A 26,964-nucleotide genomic window follows, 5' to 3' on the forward strand; every position below is an offset into this window, starting at 1 on the left:
TACCCTGTGGGATAGTTAAGAGAGAGAGAGGAGTTAATGAACTTTCCCTTTCAGGGCCATGATCAGCGCTGAGGGAAACATCTCTCTCGTTCCCAGACTCTCACGCAGGGAAAGCCCTCCCAAATCAGGGGCCGGCTGAAGTGAGAAGAGCCCACTTAATCACAAAACTCATTAATCTACACAGACGCAACACAAGATCTAGCGTAACTCAAGCGCCAAAGCCTGAGGAGGCTCAATATGAGAGAAAGCCAATGGAATGTAACATAAAAGGAGGAGAAGGTGTGGAGATAAGAGCGAATAGCCGCAACCATTTTGTTTAGATTTTTTGCACTTTCATCTTTGTTTCTTCTCATTCCTTTTATGTTTTTTTTCTTTCTTTTTTCAAGCTACTTTGATTGTTAGACCTACACCACACACTCATACAGCGCATAAGTGAAGCAGCCGTTGCAGCAACAATTACTTTTGTTGTGTATATGTAGCTGAAATGCAGATTTATATAGAAAAAAGTTTTCTGAAACATTTACTATGTTCCTGCAATTATGCTGCAGTCTGCTTTGTCAAACAGTATGAAAACCTGTTAATATGGATGCAGTGTGAAACAGACCTTGAGTGATGGGAGTATTTCAGAGTTAGCTCAGGGAGTCATTTCATATAAAGAGCAATGAAACCATCCCTCGCTCAAGTGTCACAAAAGTTTGTCAAGTTGCTCATTATAATGGTGTAGATCCTATGATACATTGCCTTTAGTGAGACGGAGGGCTTGGGCTTCACTTGACACCCTTCACTTGACATATGACCTTTGAGGTGAATTTACCATCAGCTGACTCAGAATGGCAATATGTCAATTAAGGTTTAAGGACAGATATTTTTCATCAACTAGATTTATGATTGCTGCATCGCAAGAGCTTTATACTCTGGAAAAGTCATATATTTATTTGTAGAAGGCTACAGTATTGCCTATGAAAAAACTTCTACAAAAAAAATTTGTAGAAGGCTACAGTATCGCCTATGAAAAAACTAACTTTTGTGTATTTTTCAAACTGTGAGTTGTCATAATGAAACATATACCTTTTTTAACGACTTATCAGACAAATTTAATCATGTCAAAAATATATCATTTTATTACATTTTGACAGACACAAAAGTGTAAAGGTGTTGTAAACATTAACAGTGCACTGTAAAAAAATTATCGTGACTTTAACAGTAAAATACTGTAAAAATGCTACAGTGAAAAGCTGTTAACAGAAAGTTTCCTTACTATATATGGTAAATAACTGTGATATATATAATGGTACATTTAATGTAATTTTACTGTAAAATACTGTTAAATTTACAGTTTTTGGAAGTGAAAAGAAGTCATTGTATACTTTACAGTGAAAAAATGTAAATTGACTTTCCCACAATTCCCTGCGTGACACTTCACATTTAATGTATTTTAACTGTTTATTCATAATTTTCTTAGTTTTTTTTCTTATCAGTTATGTTCATTAGGGTTTTATGTTACATTTAACATTGCTAAATTAATTCTTATTTCATCATTAAATTTCAACATGTTACCATGATGGTGTTTAATGTTTGTGTGAATGACACTGTGCAGCTTCTATATAGTAGTATGAACTTTCTTGTGGAAGAGCTGATAATGATGAGCTTATTTGACTCTCATTATTGCTGTGATTGATGGCTGTCGGTGTATTGCAGTTGAACAAAACAGATATTAATACTTCAAAATGTCAGTAAATTAACATTATATCAAGTAATGAATTACGGTTTATTGCTGTAAAATTAAATACGGTCAAAGTCTGTAAAACCTAAAATGTTGCTACCGTACTTTTAACAGGAAAACTCTGGTAACCACAGCTGCCGGAGTTTTCCCGTAAATTTAACAGACTTTTTTTTACAGTGTAATTATTAATTGTGATTAATTGTAATTATACAGTTATAAATTCTATTAAATATTAGTTGCAGCTTCAGGTGAAATATTAACCCGCATTTTCATATTAACCCTCAAACGTAACAGTAATTTTGTTTGTATATGTCAAAGCACATCTGCATGTTGAAACTTTGCATGCATGTTCTTCATGATGAATGAGAAAAAGTCACAAAATATCAAGAAAAAAAGCATTTCCAACAACTAGAAAATGTAAACGCGTCAAATAATGTTGGTTGTATGTAAATTTATGCATGTATGTTATTCTTGTCTTTCTTTTACTTTGTGATATGGACCTAAGGGTCTGAAATAAAGAATGAATGAGTTAAATACATTTTGCAACTAGCCCTGGTCTCCTCTATATCTACAGAAGATTTTTTTTTTATCAGTTACCAGTTTGTGGGCAGATTAATAACTCGAAATGATTATTCCTTAAATAAAGAACAAAAGGACAACATGGCTTTTCAATCTCTGGAGGGAACTCTCTCATGCGTTATTTCCACGTGGAATCGCAGGTGCTTTGTCCGGCATAAAGCGCTGCATGTGCAATAATGTCTTATGAACTAAATCAGTCAGATGAAAGAAGCTCCAGCTCCGCTTGATCTAGATGGTCCAAGTACAACACAGGAGTTTCCTATTGTTGCGAGTGATAAATGCTGTGTGTGATCCCTCCTGTGTACATTTGGTATGTTCCCCATTTGCCTCATAAACAACATTTTTGAGTGACCTTCAACGTGCCGAGCCAGCATAAAATATGCATTTAAAAGGAATTGCTGAAATAAATATAGGGTCCTATAGGTGGAGATTGCTTCTTTTGTACTGAGTTAGGCATGTACATGCATCACTGTCTACACACGTGTGCCCGAGCCCGCTGCCCTTTCATTTGCAGCCAAATTAAGTGTGTTCAGCACATAAATAAATGCAACATGCACGCTGCATGACAGTCGCAGCTGCTTATTACACTGCAGCTTTGTCACATTGTTATCCGAACTTCCTGTATAAAAAGAAAAAAAACAAAAAAGCATTCCCGTGCATGCGCCTGGAGATGGCGTGAAATGATTACATGTACCTGAAAACCATCTTCCCTTCCGTCAGCGCTGTGTCTGATGTTTGTCCACGGGCGAGACATCCGTCTCGACACTGAGAGCTGTCCTTGGCCATTATTGAGCGCTTCAAAATCGGCACCTTCCCTTAATAGGCTTTGGGAATTGTGCTTGGCCACCCGATGTAGATGGCTGTTTATATTTGAGAAATGTAATAAAGTCGGCACTTTTATTGGACAGTGATCCTTTTGGGCTGAAATTGAGTTTTCTGGTGTCGACCCCTCACGCCCTCTTTTTCTCAGTGATTTCATTTTGCGGATGTGATGGGGTTTGCGTTAATGAAATGCATGTTAAGAGATGTCTCCTGTTGGCCCTAAGAGATGGAGATGACTGCTGTTGAATGACAGGGTTGGTGTTAGTTGAATATATGGGTATTATATGCCATCCGCTGTCTTCTGTCTTCGGACTGGCTAGACTTACTGCATACTAAAAGTGGATCCGTCTGAATGTTTAGCATTCGAGGTCATGGTACAATCTCTGCGTAACAATGACAAAAAAAAAAAAAAGAAAAAAAAGTCCATCCGAGTTGCACAATCCACAGATAATAAACAGTATGATGTTTTTTCTTTGTCGAATAATTTGTTTTAGGTTGTTTATTTATGTTTTGTTTTACTTTTTGTCATGTTTGGCTGTGTTTTGTGGTTTGGTGTTGTTTTGCGGTTTCTACACTGTAAAAATGAATCCGCTTTATCTAAAAAAAAAAAATGTGGCAACAGATTACAAGCAATATTATTAATTCAATTTAACAATACAATTGAGGAATAAATAATCAAATTAATTCCTTAAAAGTTGAACATTTAAAATGAGTAAAACGGACATTTAAGTCACCTTTATGATGATCGTTTTTTTTTTTTTTTTAAATGACGGTTTTCTCCTTCAGTGATTCTGCTTGTCATCCTCGGGCGTCTTCAATGTTGGCAATTCAAAATAAAGAGTTCTTAATTAATCTTTGACGTCTGTCTGTTAGTGAGATATTTTTGTTAAATTTTTGGTGTAAACTTTACTCATTTTAAATAGTTAAAGGGTTAGTTCACCCAAAAATGAAAATTAAGTCATTAATTACTCACCCCCATGCTGTACCAACCCCGTAAGACCTTCGTTCATCTTCGGAACACAAATAAAGATATTTTTGATTGAATCTGAGAGCTAGATCAGTCCTACATAGACTGCCTAAGGGACTGGCTCTTGACGGCCCATAAAGTCATTAAAGAAAAGGTTTAAATATTCCATGTGCCTACAGCGGCTCAATTATAAGTTTATCAAGCGACGAGACTACTTTTTGTGCGAAAAAAAAAAACATAAATAACGACTTTATTCCACTATTCCATTACTTCCTTATGGGCGCATGCGCGAGAACTGAGACGAGGACGTTCTCCTTCGACTACTTCTTGTTACCAGCTGCTCACCGCTTAGGAGTATTACCGCCACCTACCGTATAAGATGATGATCCATATATAAGGCGCTCCGGATTATAAGGAACACTGTCGTTTTTTGAGAAGATTAAAGGCTTTTAAGTGCACCTTATAGTGCGGAAAATACGCTAATTGAAAAGCGTATGTACAGCGCGCATCTTCCTCTGCTTGTAAACAGAAAGTTTTGCGCTTCCAGCTATATCAGCACATCATCTTATACGGTAGGTGGCGGTAATACTCCTAAGCGGTGAGCAGCCGGTAACAAGAAGTAGACGAATGAGCGCATGCGCCCATAAGGAAGTAATGGAATAGTGGAATAAAGTCGTTATTTATGTTTTTTTCGCACAAAAAGTAGTCTCGTCGCTTGATAAACTTATAATTGAGCCGCTGTAGGCACATGGAATATTTAAACCTTTTCTTTAATGACTTTATGGGCCGTCAAGAGCCAGTCCCTTAGGCAGTCTATCTAGGACTGATCCAGCTCTCAGATTCAATCAAAAATATCTTTATTTGTGTTCCGAAGATGAACGAAGGTCTTACGGGGTTGGTACAGCATGGGGGTGAGTAATTAATGACTTAATTTTTAATTTTGGGTGAACTAACCCTTTAACTTTTAAGGAATAATTTGATTAATTGTTCCTCAATTCTAATTTGTTCAATTGAGTAATCTGTGCCACAATTTTATTGATTAGATAAACATATTAATTTTTACAGTGTAGGATGCAAAGTGGGCCAGGATTACCATTGCTGCTCAGTCAAAACAGTCACACATTCAGATATTAAACACTTTTAACCCAGCACCTCCACAGCATTGCAGCATCGCCTCCATCAGGTGAGTGACAGTTTCCGTAAAGTGGGTTGAAATGGCACGCAGCTGTTAATGTCAGCCAGAGTTTATGTCAGATAAAGAATTAATAATGCCATCGGGGGCTTTGTTTGTGTGCAGAAATATTGCATTGCTCTTTAATGAGGCCGCATGTCACAAGTGTAAACTTAATTGATATGTGTTTAGGAATTTAGAACTCCCACACCAAAGAGCTTTTATGGATCACATTCTCTCACCAAAGTTAATTACCAATATACTTTTATAATGTAACTGTGGGCCTATACAGGCTGTCTGAGACAGAGCCGGTGATAAAAGACCTGGTAAAATACTCCTTCCTGATAATGTTCTCTGGCAGTTGGTTTTAATTTGTCATTATGACTGGGAAAACAGCGTAGTGATGCATTTGCATTAAGTCGCTATGTGAACGTGCAGTGATTTCGATGTCAGCATGTAGCAAAGACAGGGAAAGTTTTAAATGCTGCTGAAGGGACAGGTGTGCCACATTTGCAGTGACAGATTTTGATGAGCTCCAGTATTTTTTTTTTTTTTTTCAGTGGAAACATATGTGAGTCTGTGCATAAGCATATACAGTATGTGCTTGTTGCACTGATATGTGCATCTGTCTAAACACGGAGGTTAGCATTTTAATGTATTACTAGGATTCCATACACAATACCATACAGTATAGGAAAGTAATACGCCACTTGAGATAAAAAGCAAAATTATTATAATAAAATTATATATATATATATATATATATATATATATATATATACACTGTAAAAAAATATTTTCAAGATTTGTTATCACAACATATTTTCTTTTGTCAAATCAACTTTATAATAATTTATTTAGTTGAGATAACTTATTATTTTGAGTTTCTGATGATTAAATTAATCTCCTTCATTGTATTAACTCAGTTTTTCCAGTTCAATCAACTTAAAATTTTAAGGCAACCAGGTTACTTACTTTTTTTAAGTTAAACCAACAATATTTTTTACAGTGTAGGAATCACAACATTTTTTCTTTTGTCAAATCAACTTAAATAATTTATTTAGTTCAGATAACATATAATTTTGAGTTTCTGATGATTAAATCATTCTCCTTCATTGTATTAACTAACTTTTTCCAGTTCAATGAACTTAAAATTTTAAGGCAACCAGGTTACTTACTTTTTTAAGTTAAACCAACAATATTTTTACAGTGATATATATACTGTATATATATATATATATATATATATATATATATAAAGAAAATGTCTGCCAAATTCAAACATACAGTAACAACTTGGCAGATTAATTAAATTTAATCAGATTAATTAAATTTAATCAGATTTTAGAGAAAGAACCACTTGCTTTACTTTGATTATTGTTACATTTATTATTTGATCAGTTTATTCTCTCACACATTTGTGTAATGCATTTTCTAATATTAGCTCTCTTAATATGCTTATCCATGTATAAAATATGCACACACAAAAAAAAACTAACTAGAATAATTGGCCACATATGAGTAACTACACCTGTGGACCAATAGATGCATTCAGAAAACAAATTAGGTTTTTTATCATTTTTTTTTTATTTGTTATATGCACATTACGGTTCAAGGCCTCCAGATTTTGTTTAATTTTCATATGCACTTGATTTAAAGATAGTATAGCTCTTATGTTTGTGAGCAAGGAGGTTATACTCCTGTAGAGAAACCATCTCTGTGGACTCTTATACACAGCAACATGCACGATCACACACAAAATCTCATTCAGTTGTAGATAATTACAAATCTAACACCTTGGATTATGTGAATGGAGGTTATTCCTGTGGCCTGTTACAACCAAGAGCAAGCGAGAAAGAGAATAATAGCGGTGTATTAGACCGGCAGGCCCGGCAAGAAGAGTCGGCACTCTGAAGAGGGCAAGAGGTGGATGGGCAGATACACAGAACGATAAGAGGTAGATAACAAGGGATGTATAAGGAAAAGAGAAAGCCAGCCTGGCTATGGCTGATCTCTTGATCTTGTCAGCTGGGTAAGGCTAAAGATGAGCAGCCTATCCCAGCATCCTCTCTAAATCCCTCCTCCCCTCTTGGTTGTCAGCAGGCCATCTCCGCTCTTCTTACGGGCCTAACTGGGCTTTAGCACTGGCATGGGAAGCTCACACCAACTGATTGCTGTGAATTAGGGAGTTCTCCTCTAACACCCCTCACCGTTACAGTCTCAGTGACAGCTGCAATGACATTCGCCCACTGACAGCCATCAACCAGCCACGAAGCTCAATGTTAACACTGCGTTCGAATGTAACCGAGGAAGCGGCCAGCTGTTGTGTTTTGCATTTGGGTATGGGTATGTACCGTAATGCGAATGCGTGTGCCGGTTCTCCGGTGGTGCTCATTAGCCGATTTCAGTTTCTCCTCACCTGGTTCGGGCTGTCAGAAGAGGATTATCAAATATTCACCGGCTTATGTAGATCTACTCTGTCTTTTTCAGATCCAGAGAGAGAGAGAGGGGCGAACGACCGAGGAGTCGCATCAGGATACCAGCCTGCCTGGAGCTGCACCCAAAACATCAATGGAGTCTCGGTAATGACCTGAACTCTGGTGTACCTCCCTCCTCCACTTTTTTCTTCGCTCTTTCTTGTTACTCAGATGTACCCGCCAGGAACGTGTTCACATTTGAGCAAAGACACACGGGCAGACATACAGTAAGCGTATGGCAGTTTAGGGATAATCCCACATTTTCTGGTCATCCAAATGAAAGTGTACCGTAATCCTCTTTTCCGCAAAATAATCAGAACAAGAGTCCCTCTGGATTTAGCGTTTCTTGAACTCTCTCTCTCTCTCTCTCTATTTTTCCACTTTGACTACCCCACCACTTCCCTTTTCCATGATGAGATGGAAACTTTAAGTGGCGTACACATGCCCCAAATCATAACTGGCACAGGTGCAGGGAAACACACTCTGCGAATGTGTGTGTTCACTTGCTGTAAGAACGTGTGTGTGTACTGTAATTGAAATACCTCTGGCCTCTGGTATGCTTTCTAATAGTGGCACAATTAACATGAAAGTGACTCTGAAATTCCAGAAGCAGCTATCCAATCTATTAAAAAATCTAAACCTTTCCCAGAGACAGAGGCCCTTAACAAACACATTTTCCATCGCCCTCGCTTTCCCTCTTTTGTCTCCTCCAGTTCACCAGCTAGTTCAATATGCCAATCTAACTTGTGAATGGCCTGTGAATTGAAGATCCATTTTTGTCATCCCACCTGTATGGAACTTGTGGGTGTGTGTTTGCTGGGTGCGTGTGAACGCTGTCTAATGACCCTCGCTCCACTGCGCAGGCAGAGATAGAACCGTGATGTCATTTGTTTTGATGTCATAAATCGATGGGATTGAGTCTCCCTGGAGCTTCAGCTGTTCCCTCGGCTTGACAGCAAATTGCATCACACTCTCATCACTCTCCCGCAGATTTGTGTTTTTCAGCCACAGCTCTTTCAATGTGATCTAAATTCAGAATAGGACTGAAAATCTCCCACTGTATCAATCTTTATCAATTCCAATATATCACCCACTGTATCAGGGTCGGACACGATCTTTGAAACGCCGCAAACTGTTACGTGTGAAGAACCTTTAGCTACATGGGGATTTCTTGCATTTTTATAGCATAATTATTAGTTCTCTTATGAGTAGGGTTGGGTATCGAGAATCGAGTATCGATTGGAACCGAGACTAACTTTTCATTTTTCCCGGAATCGTTCAAAAGTAAAAATTTCGATTCCTAGTTTCGATATTCACAGTCCGCCGAGCGGAAGAAGAAACCGCTGAACAACACCAACGAAGAAGCGTCTACCGGAAGTGTTGGCATAACCGCGCGAGTCGAACATGAGTAGCTTACGTCGGCGGTCCAAAGTGTGGCTTCACTTTTCTAAAAATAACGAAATCTCGGCAAAATGCAAAATTTGTGACAAAAGGAGTATTTTTACAGAAGGAGTATTTCCTTCAGAAAGGCCGTTGGTTAGCAAGGTTAGCTAAACTTTTTTGATCGAAACAAGGAATCGGAATCAGAATCGTTCAAATTCAAACGATACCCAACCCTACTTATGAGGGGGTTCTCTCGTACTGCATAGCTAGGGGGAAACCTCTTTTCCACGATATTGAAGCCAAATATTATCCTTAAAGGGTTAGTTCACCCAAAAATTCTGTCAGTATTTACTCACCCTCATGTTCTTCCAACCACGTAAGACCTTCGTTCATCTTCGGAACACAAATTAAGATATTTAAGATATTAAGATCGCTCCTGCATACTAGTCCATAGGCTTCTTGAGGGAATGACACTTGCTGTCATCGAAAAGTCATTAAAGACATCGTTAAAATAGTCCAAGTGACTACAGTGGCTCAATTTTAACTATCAAACGACGAGAACACTTTTTGTGCGCAAAAACAAACAAAAATAACGACTTTATTTCAACTATACACTTCCTTCTCCATGGGCCTGTAGTCCGTTAACGTAGTGTGATTGCGTAAAGCTACGTCACACGTAGGCTCACTATTGGCCGACGCTGGTCATGTGTGTGATGCGTGTGACGTACAATAACAGAAGCTTACGCTATTAAATTAACCTGACTCGCGCAGAGGGAGAAATAAACGAATAGTTGAAATAAAGTTGTTATTATTGTTGTTTTTTTGCGCACAAAAGTGTTCTCGTCATTTGATAAACTTAAGATTGAGCCCCTGTAGTCACTTGGACTATTTTAACAATGTCTTCAATGACTTTTCGAGGACAGCAAGTCATTCCCTCAAAAAGCCTATGGACTTGTATGCAGGAGCGATCTTAATATCTTAAAGGGTTAGTTCACCCAAAAATGAAAATTCTGTCAGTATTTACTCACCCTCATGTTGTTCCAACCCCGTAAGACCTTCGTTCATCTTCGGAATACAAATTAAGATATTTAAGATATTAAGATCGCTCCTGCATACAGTCCATAGGCTTCTTGAGGGACTGGCTCTTGCTGTCCTCGAAAAGTCATTAAAGACATCGTTAAAATAGTCCAAGTGACTACAGGGGCTCAATCTTAAGTTTATCAAACGACGATAACACTTTTGTGCGCAAAAAAACAACAAAAATAACGACTTTATTTCAACTATTCGTTTATTTATCCCTCTGCGCGAGTCAGGTTACTAGCTTAATAGCGTAAGCTTCTGTTATTGTATGTCACACGCATCACACACACATGACCAGCGTCGGCCAATAGTGAGCCCACGTGTGACGTAGCTCTACGCAATCACACTACGTTAACTGACTTACAGGCTCATGGAGAAGGAAGTGAATAGTTGAAATAAAGTCGTTATTTTTGTTGTTTTTTTGCGCACAAAAGTGTTCTCGTCGTTTGATAAACTTAAGATTGAGCCCCTGTAGTCACTTGGGCTATTTTAACGATGTCTTTAATGACTTTTCGGGGACAGCAAGAGCCAGTCCCTCAAGAAGCCTATGGACTGTATGCAGGAGCGATCTTAATATCTTAAATATCTTAATTTGTGTTCCGAAGATGAACGAAGGTCTTACGGGATTGGAACAACATGAGGGTGAGTAAATACTGACAGAATTTTCATTTTTGGGTGAACTAACCCTTTAAATATCTTAATTTGTGTTCCGAAGATGAACGAAGGTCTGACGGGGTTGGAACAACATGAGGGTGAGTAAATACATTTTGGGTGAACTAACCCTTTAATTTCAATATAATTGATATTTTTGATTAAATTTGAGAATTGCGTTCTTATCTTTGCTTATTCTACTACTTGTTGCGCAATTCTCGCGCATCGCAAATTCGTTATTTTTGTTTTATTTCCGCACAAAGTGTATTCTCGTCGCTTGATAAACTTATGATAGACACCAGCATTCAAACATCTCATGCTGGATACCTGCATGCAGAGCATACATATCCTGGAAATGGAAATGCTGGTCTTTTCTGCAAAATAAAATAAAATAAAAAATCATTCTTTTAGAATAGTCCCTGTGTGGGTTAAAAGGCCTTGCCAAGCCGGTCATCAGGGGATTCATTGCCTAAGACCTGCGGTAAGTACATTCTCAACAATCAGTATTCAGAATTGATGGCCTGCACAGTGCACATCTCGTCTCCTAGTGTGTTTGTTTTCAGCCCAGGGTTTGTTTGGATCCCCAAGAGCAATGGCAATTTATTCTGAGTTTTAAAAGATTTAGACTCAGACATTTCGGCAGTCTAGAAGTGTATTCTCAAGGCCTGTACACATGTGTTTGTTCTGTCCGTTTTACACACACAAACCCCACACACGTAAACACAGGGGCAATTAGCTTAAAATGTGCCCGCCTGTCTTGTAATTAAGCGAGGCCTTTTGATAAATGCTTATTAAACATGCTTATTCTCTTGTCTCGCTGGCTGTGTTGTCTACATTTTAGATGACATCTGTAGCATACCATAGCCTTAAGAAAAACGAATAGATTATATTCATAATTTCTCTGCCGCGTTTGTAATGTTTATGATTTTTGACCTTCAAAACCTGTCATCTTCCCTTTGGTTACCATTGAGGTTCTATTAATATTCTTCGAAAACAGTCTGGTTGGATTAAGGTCTATATTGAGATTGAGACCTACAGGGCAGAGACAGTTCTGTCCAGAGCTTTAGCTCTAACTACTCAGGAACAGTTGTCCTTTTGTATAAGCTTTGATAAGGAATCCCATTTCATTGGGTCTGAATGTTTTTGCCTAGTGGTTAAGATAAGGACAGCTGACGGGAACAAGCATTTATACATGAACACGATTTGACTGTCCCCTAACAAAGGTCAGATTTCAGTTCAGCTGAAGTCGCAATGCCTGAGCACGTCATGCATTCCTTTATTATTTCACACATTCTCTAGTTTAATTAATGCTATCTTTTGGGCTTTTCACATTAAATCAGCCCAGGGCCACACTAAACACTAGGTAAATGTATGTTTTATACACTGTTCATACTTTACCCTCAGTTTGTAATTAAATCATCAGTGTTCAATCTTTAAAATCTCACCTGTACATTTCTAAACCCAGGGTTAGCATGCTTATTTACAGATTTAACTATTCAGTGACCTGTTTTAATGATGCTAATGGAAATGACACTACTTATGCTCTTGCTGCAGTTTAATGTTTTCTGTCTGAAAGTTTGCGCATCTGTACTACTCTCATGAATATTTAATGAGTTAAGCACTATTTAGTTTGTGAATGGTGGTTTGCTGCTCTCGCTGTAACATTCTAACACTGCATAGGTTCACACTGTATATTAGAGCCCGACCGATGAAGGATTTTGAAGGCCGATACCGATACAAATAGTTTTCGGTTTTAAAATCCGATATTCCGATATATCGGCCGATATTTTATTTATTTTTTTATTTATTTTTTTAAACTGGACATGATAGTCACAAATTTTGTCATGCTTATTTGAGTTAAGAGAACTGATGGGGATGTTCTTTTAATTGTTATTTAAGCAATGTATGTATCGTGACCAACTCAACGAATGTTGCCAACAGGAACGGTGTAGAGTGCCCTCTGGTGGACAAACTACACAACTCCAACACTCATGACATGGTTAAAGCGTGTTTCGTCCGTTTTTATTTTATTTTTGAAATATTCATTTATCGGCCATTATAACTGCCGATACCGATAGTTGGGAAAATGCCTAATATCGGCCGATAATATCGGTCTGCCGATATATCGGTCTGGCACTACTGTACCTCAAAATTCTGTTCGCACTACAAAATATGCTGCTCTGAATCAGGATTTCATATCTCCGACTTCAAAATTACAAGTGTGAAACATCGCTTAACCCAGGGTTAAAAGTGTTTTTGATCTGGGATATAAAAAAGATCATTACCCTGATTTAAGCGCACTGTGAAAACCCCTCAGAGACATAAAAAACTACGTTTTGTTGTCATTCAGGAAAGGTCAGTAAAGCCCACCTGTGGGAACGGGGAGTATTGCAAATCAACTAGCTCATTTCCAACAACCTCCTAAATTACAGTATTGATTGCAAGTCACAGCTACAGGTTTAGAATGACAGATATTAACAAGAGACAGGAAGAGCGAAAGAAGAAAGCTGACCCCTGACTCCATCTGTTCAGCATATTGCCATTCAGTTTAAGGTCGGGAAAGGTCACAGGGAAGCAACTTCTGAAAAAGATAGAGGCAGATGAAAAGTGGGAAGGTACGTTCCTTCCTTTAATGACAGTATTGCAATTCATTCCCAACCTAGAGAAAGAAACTGCATTCCGTCTGTGCAATTTGATGTAACTCCACTCAAATCTTATTGCTGCAGTGAAAGGAGATATTGTTTTCCTCTAGGCACCTGTGACCCGGCACGCTTGACCGGCTGACAAGTGTGAAGTGCTAGGACAGAAAAAAGTGGTCAACCCTGCAACATGAAGTTCAATTATATCTGCTTAGCTGCAGAAACCCCTTCATCCAGATTTAACAGAGGAGAGGACGGATTGAACAGTCTGCACACTTATGTTCTTATTAGACAGCTCACTTTCAGTCTAGGTATCCTGGTATGCCTCTCTCTCTCTGGATGACCTTATCTTTCCAAGTTTAATAGTCGTGCAAATGGCAGCCTGCCAGGATTCTATGAGAGAGATCCAATTCACTGGCCATACAACCTAGGTGGTCTAAGTTGCATTGCCTGCGCTCCATGCGAGATAACCACAAACACACAGGCATTGTGCAGAATAGTTTGTGAGTATCAGAAATGTCCCTGAGGGTTCTTTTTGTTTGGAAAGGGAGAGAGAGAGAGAGAAAGAGGCATGTGACCTGCTGTTGCTTGTTGTCCCCAATGAATAGTCATTTATCACACGGCATGCTGTCTAGTGTGTAAGGAATCTGTGTCCCTAATTACATTAAACTCACTTTGCCTCCAAGGGTGAAAAAGTTTGGATGTGGCTAAATATGATGCATTACAGCGGGATATTATTGAAATTCTCATCAAGATCTCGCTTATCAAAACTACTCCACCAAACTGTTGACAGTTTGAAGACGCCTTTGAATCAGTTGAAACATACTTAGCATTAATATGATGCATAATACAGTAGCTATGCCGAGACGGAATATGCAGCTTTTTTTTCACATTTCACATGCTGATTTGGGCAAAAAATCAGATTTTTATATTTAAACTACTATTGATATGTTCGATCAAATTAGCCAAAATATTTAATAAACAAATATACATGGTGGAGGATGTTTAGAATTTTGTGAGTGATAAGCATTGCAGTTCTGTTATAATATAATAATCTAATCTAATCTAATATAATATAATATAATATAATATAATATAATATAATATAATATAATATAATATAATATAATATAATATTATTAGGGCTGTCAAAGAATGAATCGCGATTAATCGCATCCAAAATAAAAGTTTGTGTTAACATAATATGTGTGGGTGCACTGTGTATAATTATTTTATATATATATATATATATATATATAAAATAATTATATATGTGTGTATATATATATATATATATATATATAAGAAATATTTTTATGTATATTCTGTATATAGATTTATTTATAATTTATATTATATATAAATATTTTATATATAAATCATATTTTTCCTAAAAAATATATATATATATATATATTATATATATATATATATATTTAGGAAAAATATATTTATATAATCATACACAGTGCACCCACATATATTATGTAAACACAAACTTTTATTTTGGATGCGATTAATCGTTTGACAGCCCTAAATATAATACAATGTAACATAACATAACAACGTAACACAACATAATACAATATAATTTTAATATCATATATATGACAAGGCAAAGTGTTGTAACTCAAAAAAATGTAATGAATTTTCTGAATTAATAATGCAATTAATAATTAATATGCAAAATGTAAAATAATTTGATAAATATGTATTCATTCACGTGTGTTCGATGTGCAAGGAAAATGTTATAATAATGAATCTATATTGCTTTTTACTTTTTTTGAAACTTTTTTAATTCTGAAAAAAAGGGTTGCCACATGCATTTTAAACTAGATTTATCATGGACTGTTATACACGTCTTTGGGTGCAGATTTTTTTGTGGGCTGGTAATTGCAGGCTTGTAAGTATACTGCATAAGCTATAACAATTCTTTGCAGAGTTCATAATATATGGCTGTTGTCAAGATTAAATGCTACACATTTTATATCCATTGCTCCATTCGGATTAAAACGAAACCCCACATGGCTCATCAGAATCATGGGAAATTTCGATCCGGTATACGGCAGTTGTTCCTAAACATCATCACGAAAGTGCTGGTAATTATTGAACAGATACCGTGTGGGATGTTTCACGCTTTATGAATAATGGAGATTAAAATGAGATTGGATATGTCTTTATGGCTGTCATGAATCAGCCAGTATCCAGCTGTTTGTGGTGTAATCTCAAATGTTTAATTCATCAGGAAATAAGATTCGTGGGTGAGATATTACTCATTATCTTTGATAGAGTGACATTTCACTGGTTGTCAGATTTAACTGATCTCGTTTCTGATTTTAGATTTATGAGAGGGATCTCCTGGCAGTCTGCTATCACACATCCGACGATAAAACAGGACCTCATTACTTAATTAACTCTGAGGCCATTAATTAATTAAGTAATGTCTTTCTTGGTGTTAATGGTGAAATACCTCTGAATTCCCCGCTGTTAGCCTCTAATGCTGATGGTTTTGTGTGGGAAATGGTGACCTGACTTTGGGAGACGAAGTCCTCAAAACGTCCCCCTCCACCCTCGAGTTCTCGCCGGACTGACTCTCCCTGACTGCAGGTAATGATTAAAGTGATCATGGCCCCATTTTCATTGCTTGTTCTGAGGGGTGTCATAGCCCGAGCCAAAATGCATTTCCAGCACGTCTAGAATTCATAAACCTGTTGGCGTAGCACTCGGGGCGTCTGTAGGTTTTGTTTAAATTGGATGAAAAATAAGGTATTGACTGTGTTATTGATCGGTCTGGTGTTGCTCTAGGTGAGAGTTCTCTATATGTACGCCGCTGTATACAGCTGTAAATGAGCTTTGTTGCGCTGGGCGTCCCCTTCACCATCCTCAGCACATTACAATGAGTATACAGGGCGGAGGTCACATACGCCGCCGCTCCGCTGTGTGCACAGTAGGGGCTACGAGAGCTTACTTTAGCAACCTGGACTCCATTAGATGCTGACATTTCAGTGCATTGCTTCTTCACATTTTTCATATTGGTTATCTCTCTCTCTCTTTTTCTCCCACTCTCTTTGTCAGACTGCGTCCTTTGAGTACAGGAATGTTAAACTTTTTCAATTTAGTTTAATAAAGGGTTAGTTCACCTTGGAATTAAAATCATTTATATATAATATAATATTGCAATTATTTTAATGTATATTACATGCAAGGGATAAAATACATTCCAACTAGTTGTTATCTCAAAATAAATCCTGACAGGGTGATCAGGAACAAGTGCTAAACACGTTCCTAGCAAGCAGATTTGAGCTTAAATGATCAAACAAGATGGACATTTAAGGGATAATGTACAGTCATAAGAGCCTGTTTTAAAATCTTACCTGTTTCTTATTTTACAGTAGTTTAAAAAAACAAACATCCTGGGAAAAAGACAAATTAACAATTTAAACATTATTACCAGGGCCTACTGTTTATGCTAAATTCCTCTGGTTTCATTTTATAGTAAATACAGTCAATAATTGAGGTGCAAGGCTGTGAAAGAATCACTGGCCTATCCCTAGGTAAGGGATAATCCACAAATAATTGAATGCACAGCTAGTTATGGATTATCCTATTTATAGAATGTCCATTTGCTATCATTTACAACTTATTGTTGTTTGTAGTGCAATATTTGACCGAAAATGTAAAAAATTATGGTTATTTTCATCAGTTATGGCTTATTGTATTATATATATTATTATATAAAGTGCTGTCAAACGATTAATATATTTAATCGCGATTAATCGCAATAATGTCGTAGTTAACTCGCAATTAATCGCACATTTTTATCTATTGTAAATGTCTCTTGATTTCTTTTTGTCCCATTATTTTTTTTCTCATTGTAATGCTCTTATCAACATGAAAAAGTGGATCGGCTTGCTTTGTGCAAATGTTTTTGTTTTGTTTTTAATCGCGATTAATCGCAATTATGTCATGGTTAACTCGCGATTAATCGCACATTGTAAACGTCTCTTGATTTCTTTTTGTCCTATTATTTTTTTCTCATTTTAATGCTCTTATCAACATGCAAAAGTGTATCGGCTTGCTTTGTGCAAATGTTTTTTGTTTGTTTGTTTGTTTTATTGAAAACAACATTGCTGTATACAATTCACACAAAAATTCTCACTTGGAGCAAATAATCTCTCACACAATGTCACACTGTCCATCAATAAAAGGGAGAAAGAAATACTGACGAGGTCCTGATAATGACGAGGGGGCGGAGAATTCGCATCAGCTGTGTGTGTGTGTGCTTGGCCATCATAGACTGGACGTGCTGCGACGATGATTACATTAAACACACAGATCATTTTGGACTTGTCAATGGAACCTTTTGGCAACTTTTTAAAAGCAAACGTAAACGACGAAGCAACAAAACGTCCTCGCACGGCGCAAGCCATAAATGGGTTTCATAGCGCAGCGCGCGCATGCCGCGTCCTGTTGCAAAAGCATGTGAAAGAAAACTACAAAGTTTGCTAGGCCAAAAAGACACCATTAAAATGGGTTTGCGGTAACGCCATTAATAACGCATTCAACTGACAGCCCTAATATATATATATATATATATATATATATATATATATATATATATATATAACTTAAATTAAGCTGATCTACAATGCATCAGGAACTACGGCATCATGTTGAAAGGTCACGCTCAAAACGTTGGTTGCCATTGAAGTCCATTATTCGAAGAAAATTCCAGAAATGTTTTCCTCAAACTTATTCTCTCTTCCACTGAGGAAAGAATACATGGATATCTTGGATGGCATTGGGATGTGTATATTACTAGGGAATTTTCAGTTTAACCTGTGAGTTTACTTACTTCGAAATCAGCGGGGTTACCACCACATTTTTGAGAAATATAATAGCAATTAGGTAGCATTTTAGCATCTTAAAAGTAGTCGTTGACCATTCTCTCACGTCCCACGGCCTCGTCCTGCTCGCCTCAAATATAATATTGTTATACATTTAATCCATCAATTTCAGTCCCCATACATTGTTATTGCATGGAACGCAATGATTTTGTTATTAAATTATATCATTATATTACCATAGATAGACCTTTTTTCGTGGAAAGAAGAAAGTCCTAAGTTTGGAGCAACATTTTGGTCAGCAAATAATGATAGAATATTCATTAGAGAAGATGTACGAAGTTTACAATTGAATCTCTTGTAGCTATTGTGCATGTACAAAACTGCAGTTGTTTCAATTACTCAGTTACATTGCAAATGCAAACAGATATAGGACTTCAACTGCTATTTATAGTTACTGTACATGCCCTACAATTCTGTTAAATAACAGCATGAGTTTCATATAAGGGTATATGGCTTGTTTTGCGGCAGGGGTGCTTCTTATCTTGTCAGCAAAATTCTGTTAAACACTCCTCTCACTGACTTTTCCAAGAGTGTGACCTTGCGTGCATCTGTGAGCGATTCTCTGTAAACTGTTTACTCTCTCCATGCAGGGGGTCTTCATTCGCTAATGCTCTGATGACATCTGACACATCAATGATAGGATTTAGGCCCTGTATGCTGGATTAGCCCCATTTGGTTAGCATGGCATTATTCCATTACGAGTCCTGAGAGCCCACCAGCTGATGCTGCGTCTGTCCCACTGCCTGAATGCTGAAATGCAGTGAACCCATGAATGGGTTGAAGAAGCGCAGTCGTGCTCTTGACGTGTCCTTCACTAACCTTGATTCTTTTAGCTTGGGAAAATAATTACTATCCACTTCTCCTGATGTATTGGATTTTAGACTTGCTGCTAAAATAATGTTATGTGTCACAAAAATCGTGTGAATGAATGCGTAAGTAAAACATTACCATGTGATCTTAGGGGTAGGGATTTAAAAAATCTAATCATAATTATTAAACATTTATGCATAATTTAGCCCATATTGTTCATGTTACAGACCTGAATGACTACTCAAAAACCTGTTTTTGAGAAGACATGCTATTATTTCTCAGGGCAATCAAACTTACCTTTTCCCCCGTTTACTTTACGTAAAGGTTGTAATAATAATAACTATGTTTCATTAATTGCCCAAAGCATTTTAGTTAAACTGAAAATATTCATTTCATTTAAAAGGATAGTTCACCCAAAAATGAAAAGTCATGTTGTTGTTCCAAACCTGTACTGTATGGCTTCAGTACTACTGCAGTGTAACGTTACTTCAAAACAAAAACAAAGAAAGACAAAGGTACTGCTAAACCATGACCAACATGTGTTTTAAGAAAGTAACATACTTTATTTTTTATTAACGATATTTACAGCTTATCGAATTGCTCTGTTCGTCGTCTCCAAAGATAGAAGGAATTGACCCCTCATTCGGACGAAGTCGATCGGCAAACCCTTCTTTATACTGGCGGAGGCTGTTGAAGTTGGAATCCTTGAAGTGCTTCGGGTCACTACAACCAACAACCGAACATTTTGACTTGCCCTTGCTTGGACTACAAATTCGGAGCGAGAAATAAAAAATGGCGGATTGCTCGAAGTGTTGGGCCGGTTAGTCAATGTCCTTATTTGTCAGTTCCGCTGCAAATACTGTGACGTAATTGTTCAAAATACAACATAGATTGAACAGGTTGAAAAATATGACCAAAACAGAATATAAAGGCATAAACAAAGCACCTGAAGAGAACTTTTCTGTACTTATAAACACTCCAAATATGCAACAAAATGCATTTAAGGGCTAAAAAAGTGGATTTAGCATGATATGTCCACTTTAATAATCAATTAAAAAGTAACTTATACCTGTATGATATTATGCTTGGACCAGCGGTTTGGAAAATGAATGGAATTCACCAATTCATTCGTCGTATGACTCTCACGGTGCATTATGGGTATTCTCTAGCCGTTGATTCTCTAGCTGTTGATCAAGCTGCTTTATCGCGATTGAATAAGTGCACTCGATAATGTCCAGTGGTTTTGGACACCACTACAAATGACTGTCCCTTCAAATTCAAAGGGTATAGGGGGTGATTTCGGACATGTCCAGACACACCCCTAATATAGAATTTGCTCTTTTGGACCCATCCCCAAAAACCTTAGCTACTACATAACAACACCCTGGCAACCACTACTTAAACTAGTGCTTGTTTTTTTTCCAGATCAAACAGTCTTGTTTGAGTTCTGGTGATGGGTGTGATGCATCAGGAACATCAGGTTTAAATATATTTGCTGACGTCTGTGATTTGAAATATAATATCGTGGTATGCGGTGTCCTGATTTGGTGGAACATCCATCTTGCCTTGCCAGCGTATGTTTGTTTAAACTCACTCATAGCGTGTTGCAATGTCGGCACAGTCAAAAAGCGCACAATGCAGCACAACATTTCTCTTTATGAATCAGTTTTATAGTCCATCTATAAAAGTGTGAGATCTTCCGGATTTGCACCTGCAAGTTTATAGCAAAACACATAAATCTCTCGTTACCTCTAGCTGTCAGAGCGCACATCCCTCTATAGGAGTTCCACAGCTGGAGTCAGTCAGCTAGAGCAAAGGTGCAAAAAGAAAGAGAGAGAACGACTCAGAAGTCAGATCCAGGCAGCGGAGCTTTACTTCCTGTCCATTTTAAATCTAGTCCGTTATTTGCCTTGTTATAGTTGAATAAAACATGCCATTAAATAATGCAAATGTCAGTGGACAATGCTGAAAACTCTTGAGAAAGTTCAGCCGAGGCACAGGTTGCAGCACCATCAGATATTCAGTTCTGATAAGAGGGACCTGTGTACAGCGCGCGCCAAATCCCTGTGATCCATATTTCATTTTGTTTGCAGTCCAAGAACAGTGGAATAATTATTGCGGGCTGAGTGGCGTGAAATATTTAGCTCTGATTTTAGCGAAAGCTCATGAGGAGAATGTGACCCAGTCCTTTTAAAGAGTGAAGCATTATTGTGATCTTCTTTGTGTTTGTATTATTGTGCTTTACATGGCTTTAGGGCCAATGTTTTAGTGATGAGTGAGGAGCGTGTGGTTGACTTTGACGAACAAGAGAGCGAGGGAAGTGTGCAGACTCTTGTTCCTGGAGTTGGGAGGCCTTGCTATGCCCTCATTAGAGTCATGCTTTACACACTCTAGTCTATACCATCATTGTGTGCTGTGTGTTTGGATTCTGGCCAGTGGCAATGAAACATTCTGAGGAAAACAACATCTGTAAGAATGCTTCCATTACAAGAAGGTCCCGAAACATAAAACAAGTGCAGATGGTAAGAAAACTCAACAAAGCGATTCAGTGCATCACCTTGAGTTCAGAAAAGGGTAAAAAGGGGACTACAAGATACTTGGGCGATTAAAAAAGTTCTTAAACTTACGATGAAACGACCGATTTTTATTTTGTTTTCATTTTTGTGGAACACAAAACAAATTGAAGAACTTTGGGACCCAAACAACATTAGTTGTGTCTAGTGCGGCTGTTGAAAAATGTCTTAGGTTTACGGGCTGTGCCATATTCAGTCAGTTTTAATAGTCTGTTAACCGTAATCAGGTCTATTAGCGTTGTGGATCATCCTCGAGGCATCTGTCAAGCATCAACCCTTCAAAAACCTCTTAAAAACTTTTTTATATATATTTCTATTCAGCTCACAGTCTGTAAATTATTATTGTATGATGTTTGTCTGACTGAATCCCAATTTGTTTGTATCTTTAACCTAACTTTGTAAGTGACCTCTGGTATGTGTATTGTGCTTTAATGTTAATTTTGTTCTATTCTTTAACCCAGTGGTTCTCTTAGAGTGTTGTACCCCAAGAGGCTTTTAACATCCTTCTGCGTACCCCCTTTCTGCAGTCACTCCTTTTTCAGTAAGGGACCATATTTGCCCCCTTAAATCGATATTTCCAGTGCATTTTTTACCTTTATAACATAAATAATTCTTTAAATGGGTGATGAACTAAGAAATCAAACTTTCCTTAATATGAGCTCATCATATTATAAGAATATCCTGTAAGTTTCAGAACTGAAAATGTCCTTGTTAGTCCAATAAAAGCTTTTATTGACACCAGCCTCAGCAAACGACTCGTTTTTCAAAGTGGGGAACTATGACGTCAAAGAGGATAAAACACCATCCCTGCAGGAGAAGATCAACGCCTACTTCAACACGGCCGGTTTAGCCCCGCCCACCGATTTGCACATTACACGCATAGATAAATAACATAGATGCCTATACCTCGTGATGATAAACCGGATCGAGCTACCAAGCGATACAAAATATTGTGCCGTGCCTGGTTGTGGAAGAAGACAGTCGCTGCATAAGCTTCCTCTGGATCCCAATAGGACTGCATGGATAAACTTTATTTTTAATGACGTTCCAGCTGATGAGGTAAAACATTGTCCGTCTGTTCGCTTCATTTCACTGAGTAAACAAGACTGGATTTGCAGACCGATTAAGAGGAAATAACGGTGCTGTGCCTTCTGTATTGGATCTGACAGGAATTGTGCAACACATGGTCTCTGGGTCGAACATGTATGGGAGAATCATTCTGGTCGCCATTTTACAACATTGGACGTTTTCAAAACAATTTCCCCCAAGTGCATCGACAGGTGAGTTGAAACTCATTATAATATGCAAAACTGTTCTCCACTCACAGCAGTGGGCGTTTACTTCCAAATCTTCAGTGCGAGACGCCCATAAAAACTGAGCGTTTTTCAATTAGCTTCTAAACTTGGGTAGAAAATAGCCTATTACTTTTTCATTTTGATGTTTTTGAAGGCAAAAAACCAAGCGAATGTCATAAGTTGACCTCAGACGACAATATAATAAAATTGAAAAAGCCAATTCATGACCCCTTTAAATAAAAAAGCGCCCTCTATTGGCCACCTGCCCCTGGTCCCAAATGTTGTGTCCTCAACCATGTAGTGTATGGATTTTAATTTGCAATTAAAGCTGCGACAGATGAGTCCAGGAAGTTTCCAACATTCCACACTTTCTTTGTTTTTGTTGTTGTTTTTCTTTTTCTTTTTTTTTTTCTTTTTTGTTAATTAAGTGCATCCGGGTATTTAAAATGCACTTTTTCTATTTGAAATTTTCAGTGATCACAATACACTATAAAACGGTGTCGAATAGTGCAAGTACAACAATTGGGATGCGCTTATTGACTTTTATTGTATGGACTAAAACACTGAGACTTTCAAAAAAGATATATATCCTTAGTTTTTTTTTTTTTTTACAGAAGACAATCTTTTATCTTACAGTCTAAAGCTTTCACAGAGACAGCTTATTCTTCTTTTTTCTCAGGATAACTATTTCAATTATATCTCTCTGCCAGTAGGGACATTTTGCATTCTAATACCGTACAAGTTTCCCCAATTGCATCAGGATGTAAAACACATTTTGGTCATCATGACTGAAACCTTTTGTAGAGCCTGGTCAGAGCAACACAATGTTCTTTTTAGAAAAATAAAAATAAAAATTGGTAATGTCACAACTGATTTCAGGATGAATAATTCAAGGTCTTAATAATGCTGAACGTTTGCCCAATAAATGGGAATTAAGAAGCTTCCATCTCCAGGAACGTTGTGTGTCAAGATGAGAGTGTCTCTGTTCGTTTGAGTATATTCTAAATCATAATCATGAGTTCCCAAACATTTCTTTCCTAGTATCTTCCATCTTAGAAAAGATACGTTTCTTCACAAAGATTCCTCAATAGAGATAATTCATAATTCAATAGAGAATCATCTCAAAGATTCAATCAAATTACAGATGTTGCCCAAGGATAACTATAGATCTCAGCTACAATTTTTTTTTTGTCCTAAAAATGTTATGAGAAAATGACCATGCAGTGTTCTAATATTTTTTCATTATAAATTATAACAATCAGTAATGTTCAAAGTAGGATAATGTTCCTCCTCTGTTATTATGGAACATTGTGATAATGTTTTACCATTGTATAATCTGTTATCTCAACAACATTCCTAAAACATCCTCAACATGTTACAGTTAAAACGATATATCTTTTTTTACATATTTAAAACAATCTATTACATTCAAATGTTTTCTTTAAAACATTAACCAAACTTTTAGGGAATGTTATGTCCCCTGCTATAGCGGGGCTGTCTTTTACACACTGCCCCCTTTTTAAAAGCTATTAAAAGCTTTGTACATGTGCAACGTTAATGAAAAAAAGACACAGATCCTCGGTTAAATTTAGATTTGAAATTCTGTGAAATGGCTAGCATTTACATTTGTCTCTCTGTGTGTCTTCCTGGCACAGTGTCTGGGAGCCGAGCCACTGAAGAAGGTGCGATCTGTTCCCATAAATCCCCTGCCACCTGATAAATGCCTGTTTCATTTACATTACTTGGGCTGAAACAACACACTCTAATGTATATTTAGCCCCAGCAAAACCACTTCCTGAAAGCTCTGGAAGAGAGCAGTCTGCCTCAGCTAATTACTGCAGGAATGTCAGATGTGAGATGAGGACACGTTTCGGGAAAAGCCGGTTCACGTTATGCCGTGACTACCTCAGTGTCCTAAAACATAGCTTTGTGTTCATTTAAAACACACATTTCAAACTCAGTCCAAAAAACACAGTTTATTACAGATAGATAACTTCCTCCATGCTGCAACACAGCAAGGTGTTTACTTTTGTGTCATTTTTCAAAGTTATTGCCTCAGATAATATTTGCAAAAAAGGTGATGTCAGTGGGCCATCTGCCAGATGTTTCAAATTACTTATACTGAGAAGAAATGTATTGAGAATATAAACCACAAGGTTAAAAGGTCAAGCCTGTAAAGCTCTATATGTTGATTTATATAGTTTTTAGAAAACATTAAGAAGGTTGCATTTGTTTGGTCTGGAGCGAGGCCACTAATACATGATCTGTGTCCCTTCTTTCCACTGAGTTATGGTGTGATTATAGCGTTCATCCGTATGGGTCACGTTTTTAATGCTTTTCTTTGACGTTGCACATCGTACGTTGCGAAATTAGGCCTAACTTGGAAAAAAAAAAACTGTCCTCCAGATCACTTTGAATCAAGAGAGCATATTTAATTTTGAAGCGCCACCATTCGTCACGTCTTAAACGGTCATAGATGAATGAGCCAAGAATGAATATTGTCATAATAACCTAGCGATATACCGAGCCGTTTACCATAGCTATCATGCTGCAACAACGTGGGGAGAATGGAGACCGTGGCCTCAGCTGGTGTTTAGAGGAGAGGACATGAGCAGCATTTGAAAACACCTGTGGGTTTAGCAAAAGAGATAACACGAGAAGTACTGTCTGTAAAAAAACAAGAGCCTGAAAAGCTCTCTCACTCTTTTTAAGCACGTTCTTGAACTCCCAGCCCTGTCAGCAACTGTCAATCGTTCTAAGAGACACAAGTGCCTCAGGAAAATATTGGTTCATACATATATACTAGCGAAGCCAGACTTTTGACTTGCGGCATAAACACCGCTCCTCATTTCAACTTATTCTGGCCGAGTACCACCTACTTAGATAGGAAGAGGCCATTGTAAAGTGACCATACTGTGGGTTTTTTTTTATTTTATTTGTTTAGACGCAGAGTTATATAGAATTTTTGATTGAAATATTCTGTCTATCAAATATATTTGTGACTTTTTTTGAAGGCCAATGAAGGAATTTTCTGGCAGTCCAGGTTTTCCCTGTTACAGTGGGGCGGCTAAAAAAGTATTTAGTGACAACTATGTGACGAAAAATGTTTTCCAGGTTGAAAAAAATTTTTAAAAAATAAACTGAGAGCAATTATAAGAAAATGGAAGACATACAAGACCACTGATAATCTCCCTCGATCTGGGGCTCCACAAGGTCTTATCCCATGGAGTCAAAATGATCATGAGAACGAATCACAGAACTACACGGAGGGACCTGATGACCAAAGTATCAAAGGCTACCATAAGTAACACACTACACCGAGAGGGACTCAAATACTGCTGTGCTAGACGCGTCCCCCTGCTTAAGCCAGTACATGTCCAGGCCCATCTGAAGTTTGCCAGAGAGCATATGAATGATCCGGAAGAGGACTGTAATAATCAAAATTATTAATTTTTAATAATATAATTCGTATAGAGATTATTATTATTATTATTATTATTATTATTATATAACTTAAAAACGAGTGGAGCATACAGTTATGTTTATCTAGCTTATTGAACATGCATCTAAGTGCGTTCAATTCTGAATGTTTCAAAAGATTTAGTGCTATAACCAGAAAAGTTTTTGCAAATTGAGTGAGTGAGTTAGTAAGTTAGTTTTTATTAACTAACTAAACTAACTAACTTTCCAGAACAACAAAACCTGTGTCCTTACTCTCAACCTAGGTTGCACAAACTAATCTGATTGTAACTGTTGATTTCAGTTTACATTTATTCATTTAGCTGACGCTTTTATCCAAAGTGACTTACAATTGCAATATACGTATGTCAGAGGTCGCACGCCTCATGACTCACGCCTTGCTCAGGGACACATTGGATTCAAACCTG

The 26,964-nt window shown here is 37.4% G+C and overlaps 1 protein-coding gene across 5 annotated transcripts in view; it reads left to right on the top strand.

Moving 5' to 3' along the window:
* Positions 1-26,964, top strand: part of nrsn1l (neurensin 1-like) — a 404,164-nt gene that overhangs the window by 306,496 nt on the left and 70,704 nt on the right. For all 5 annotated transcript variants that reach the window (XM_089123359.1, XM_089123357.1, XM_089123360.1 and 2 more), the window contains one exon: positions 7,753-7,844. In XM_089123359.1, the coding sequence (XP_088979485.1) occupies positions 7,834-7,844 (11 nt within the window). In that variant the 5' untranslated portion in view covers positions 7,753-7,833. The remainder of the gene's footprint in view (positions 1-7,752; positions 7,845-26,964) is intronic.

This window comes from Pimephales promelas, chromosome 18 (genome assembly GCF_988280905.1).
Source record: "Pimephales promelas chromosome 18, fPimPro1.hap1.1, whole genome shotgun sequence".
NCBI classification, from domain to species: Eukaryota; Metazoa; Chordata; class Actinopteri; order Cypriniformes; family Leuciscidae; genus Pimephales; species Pimephales promelas.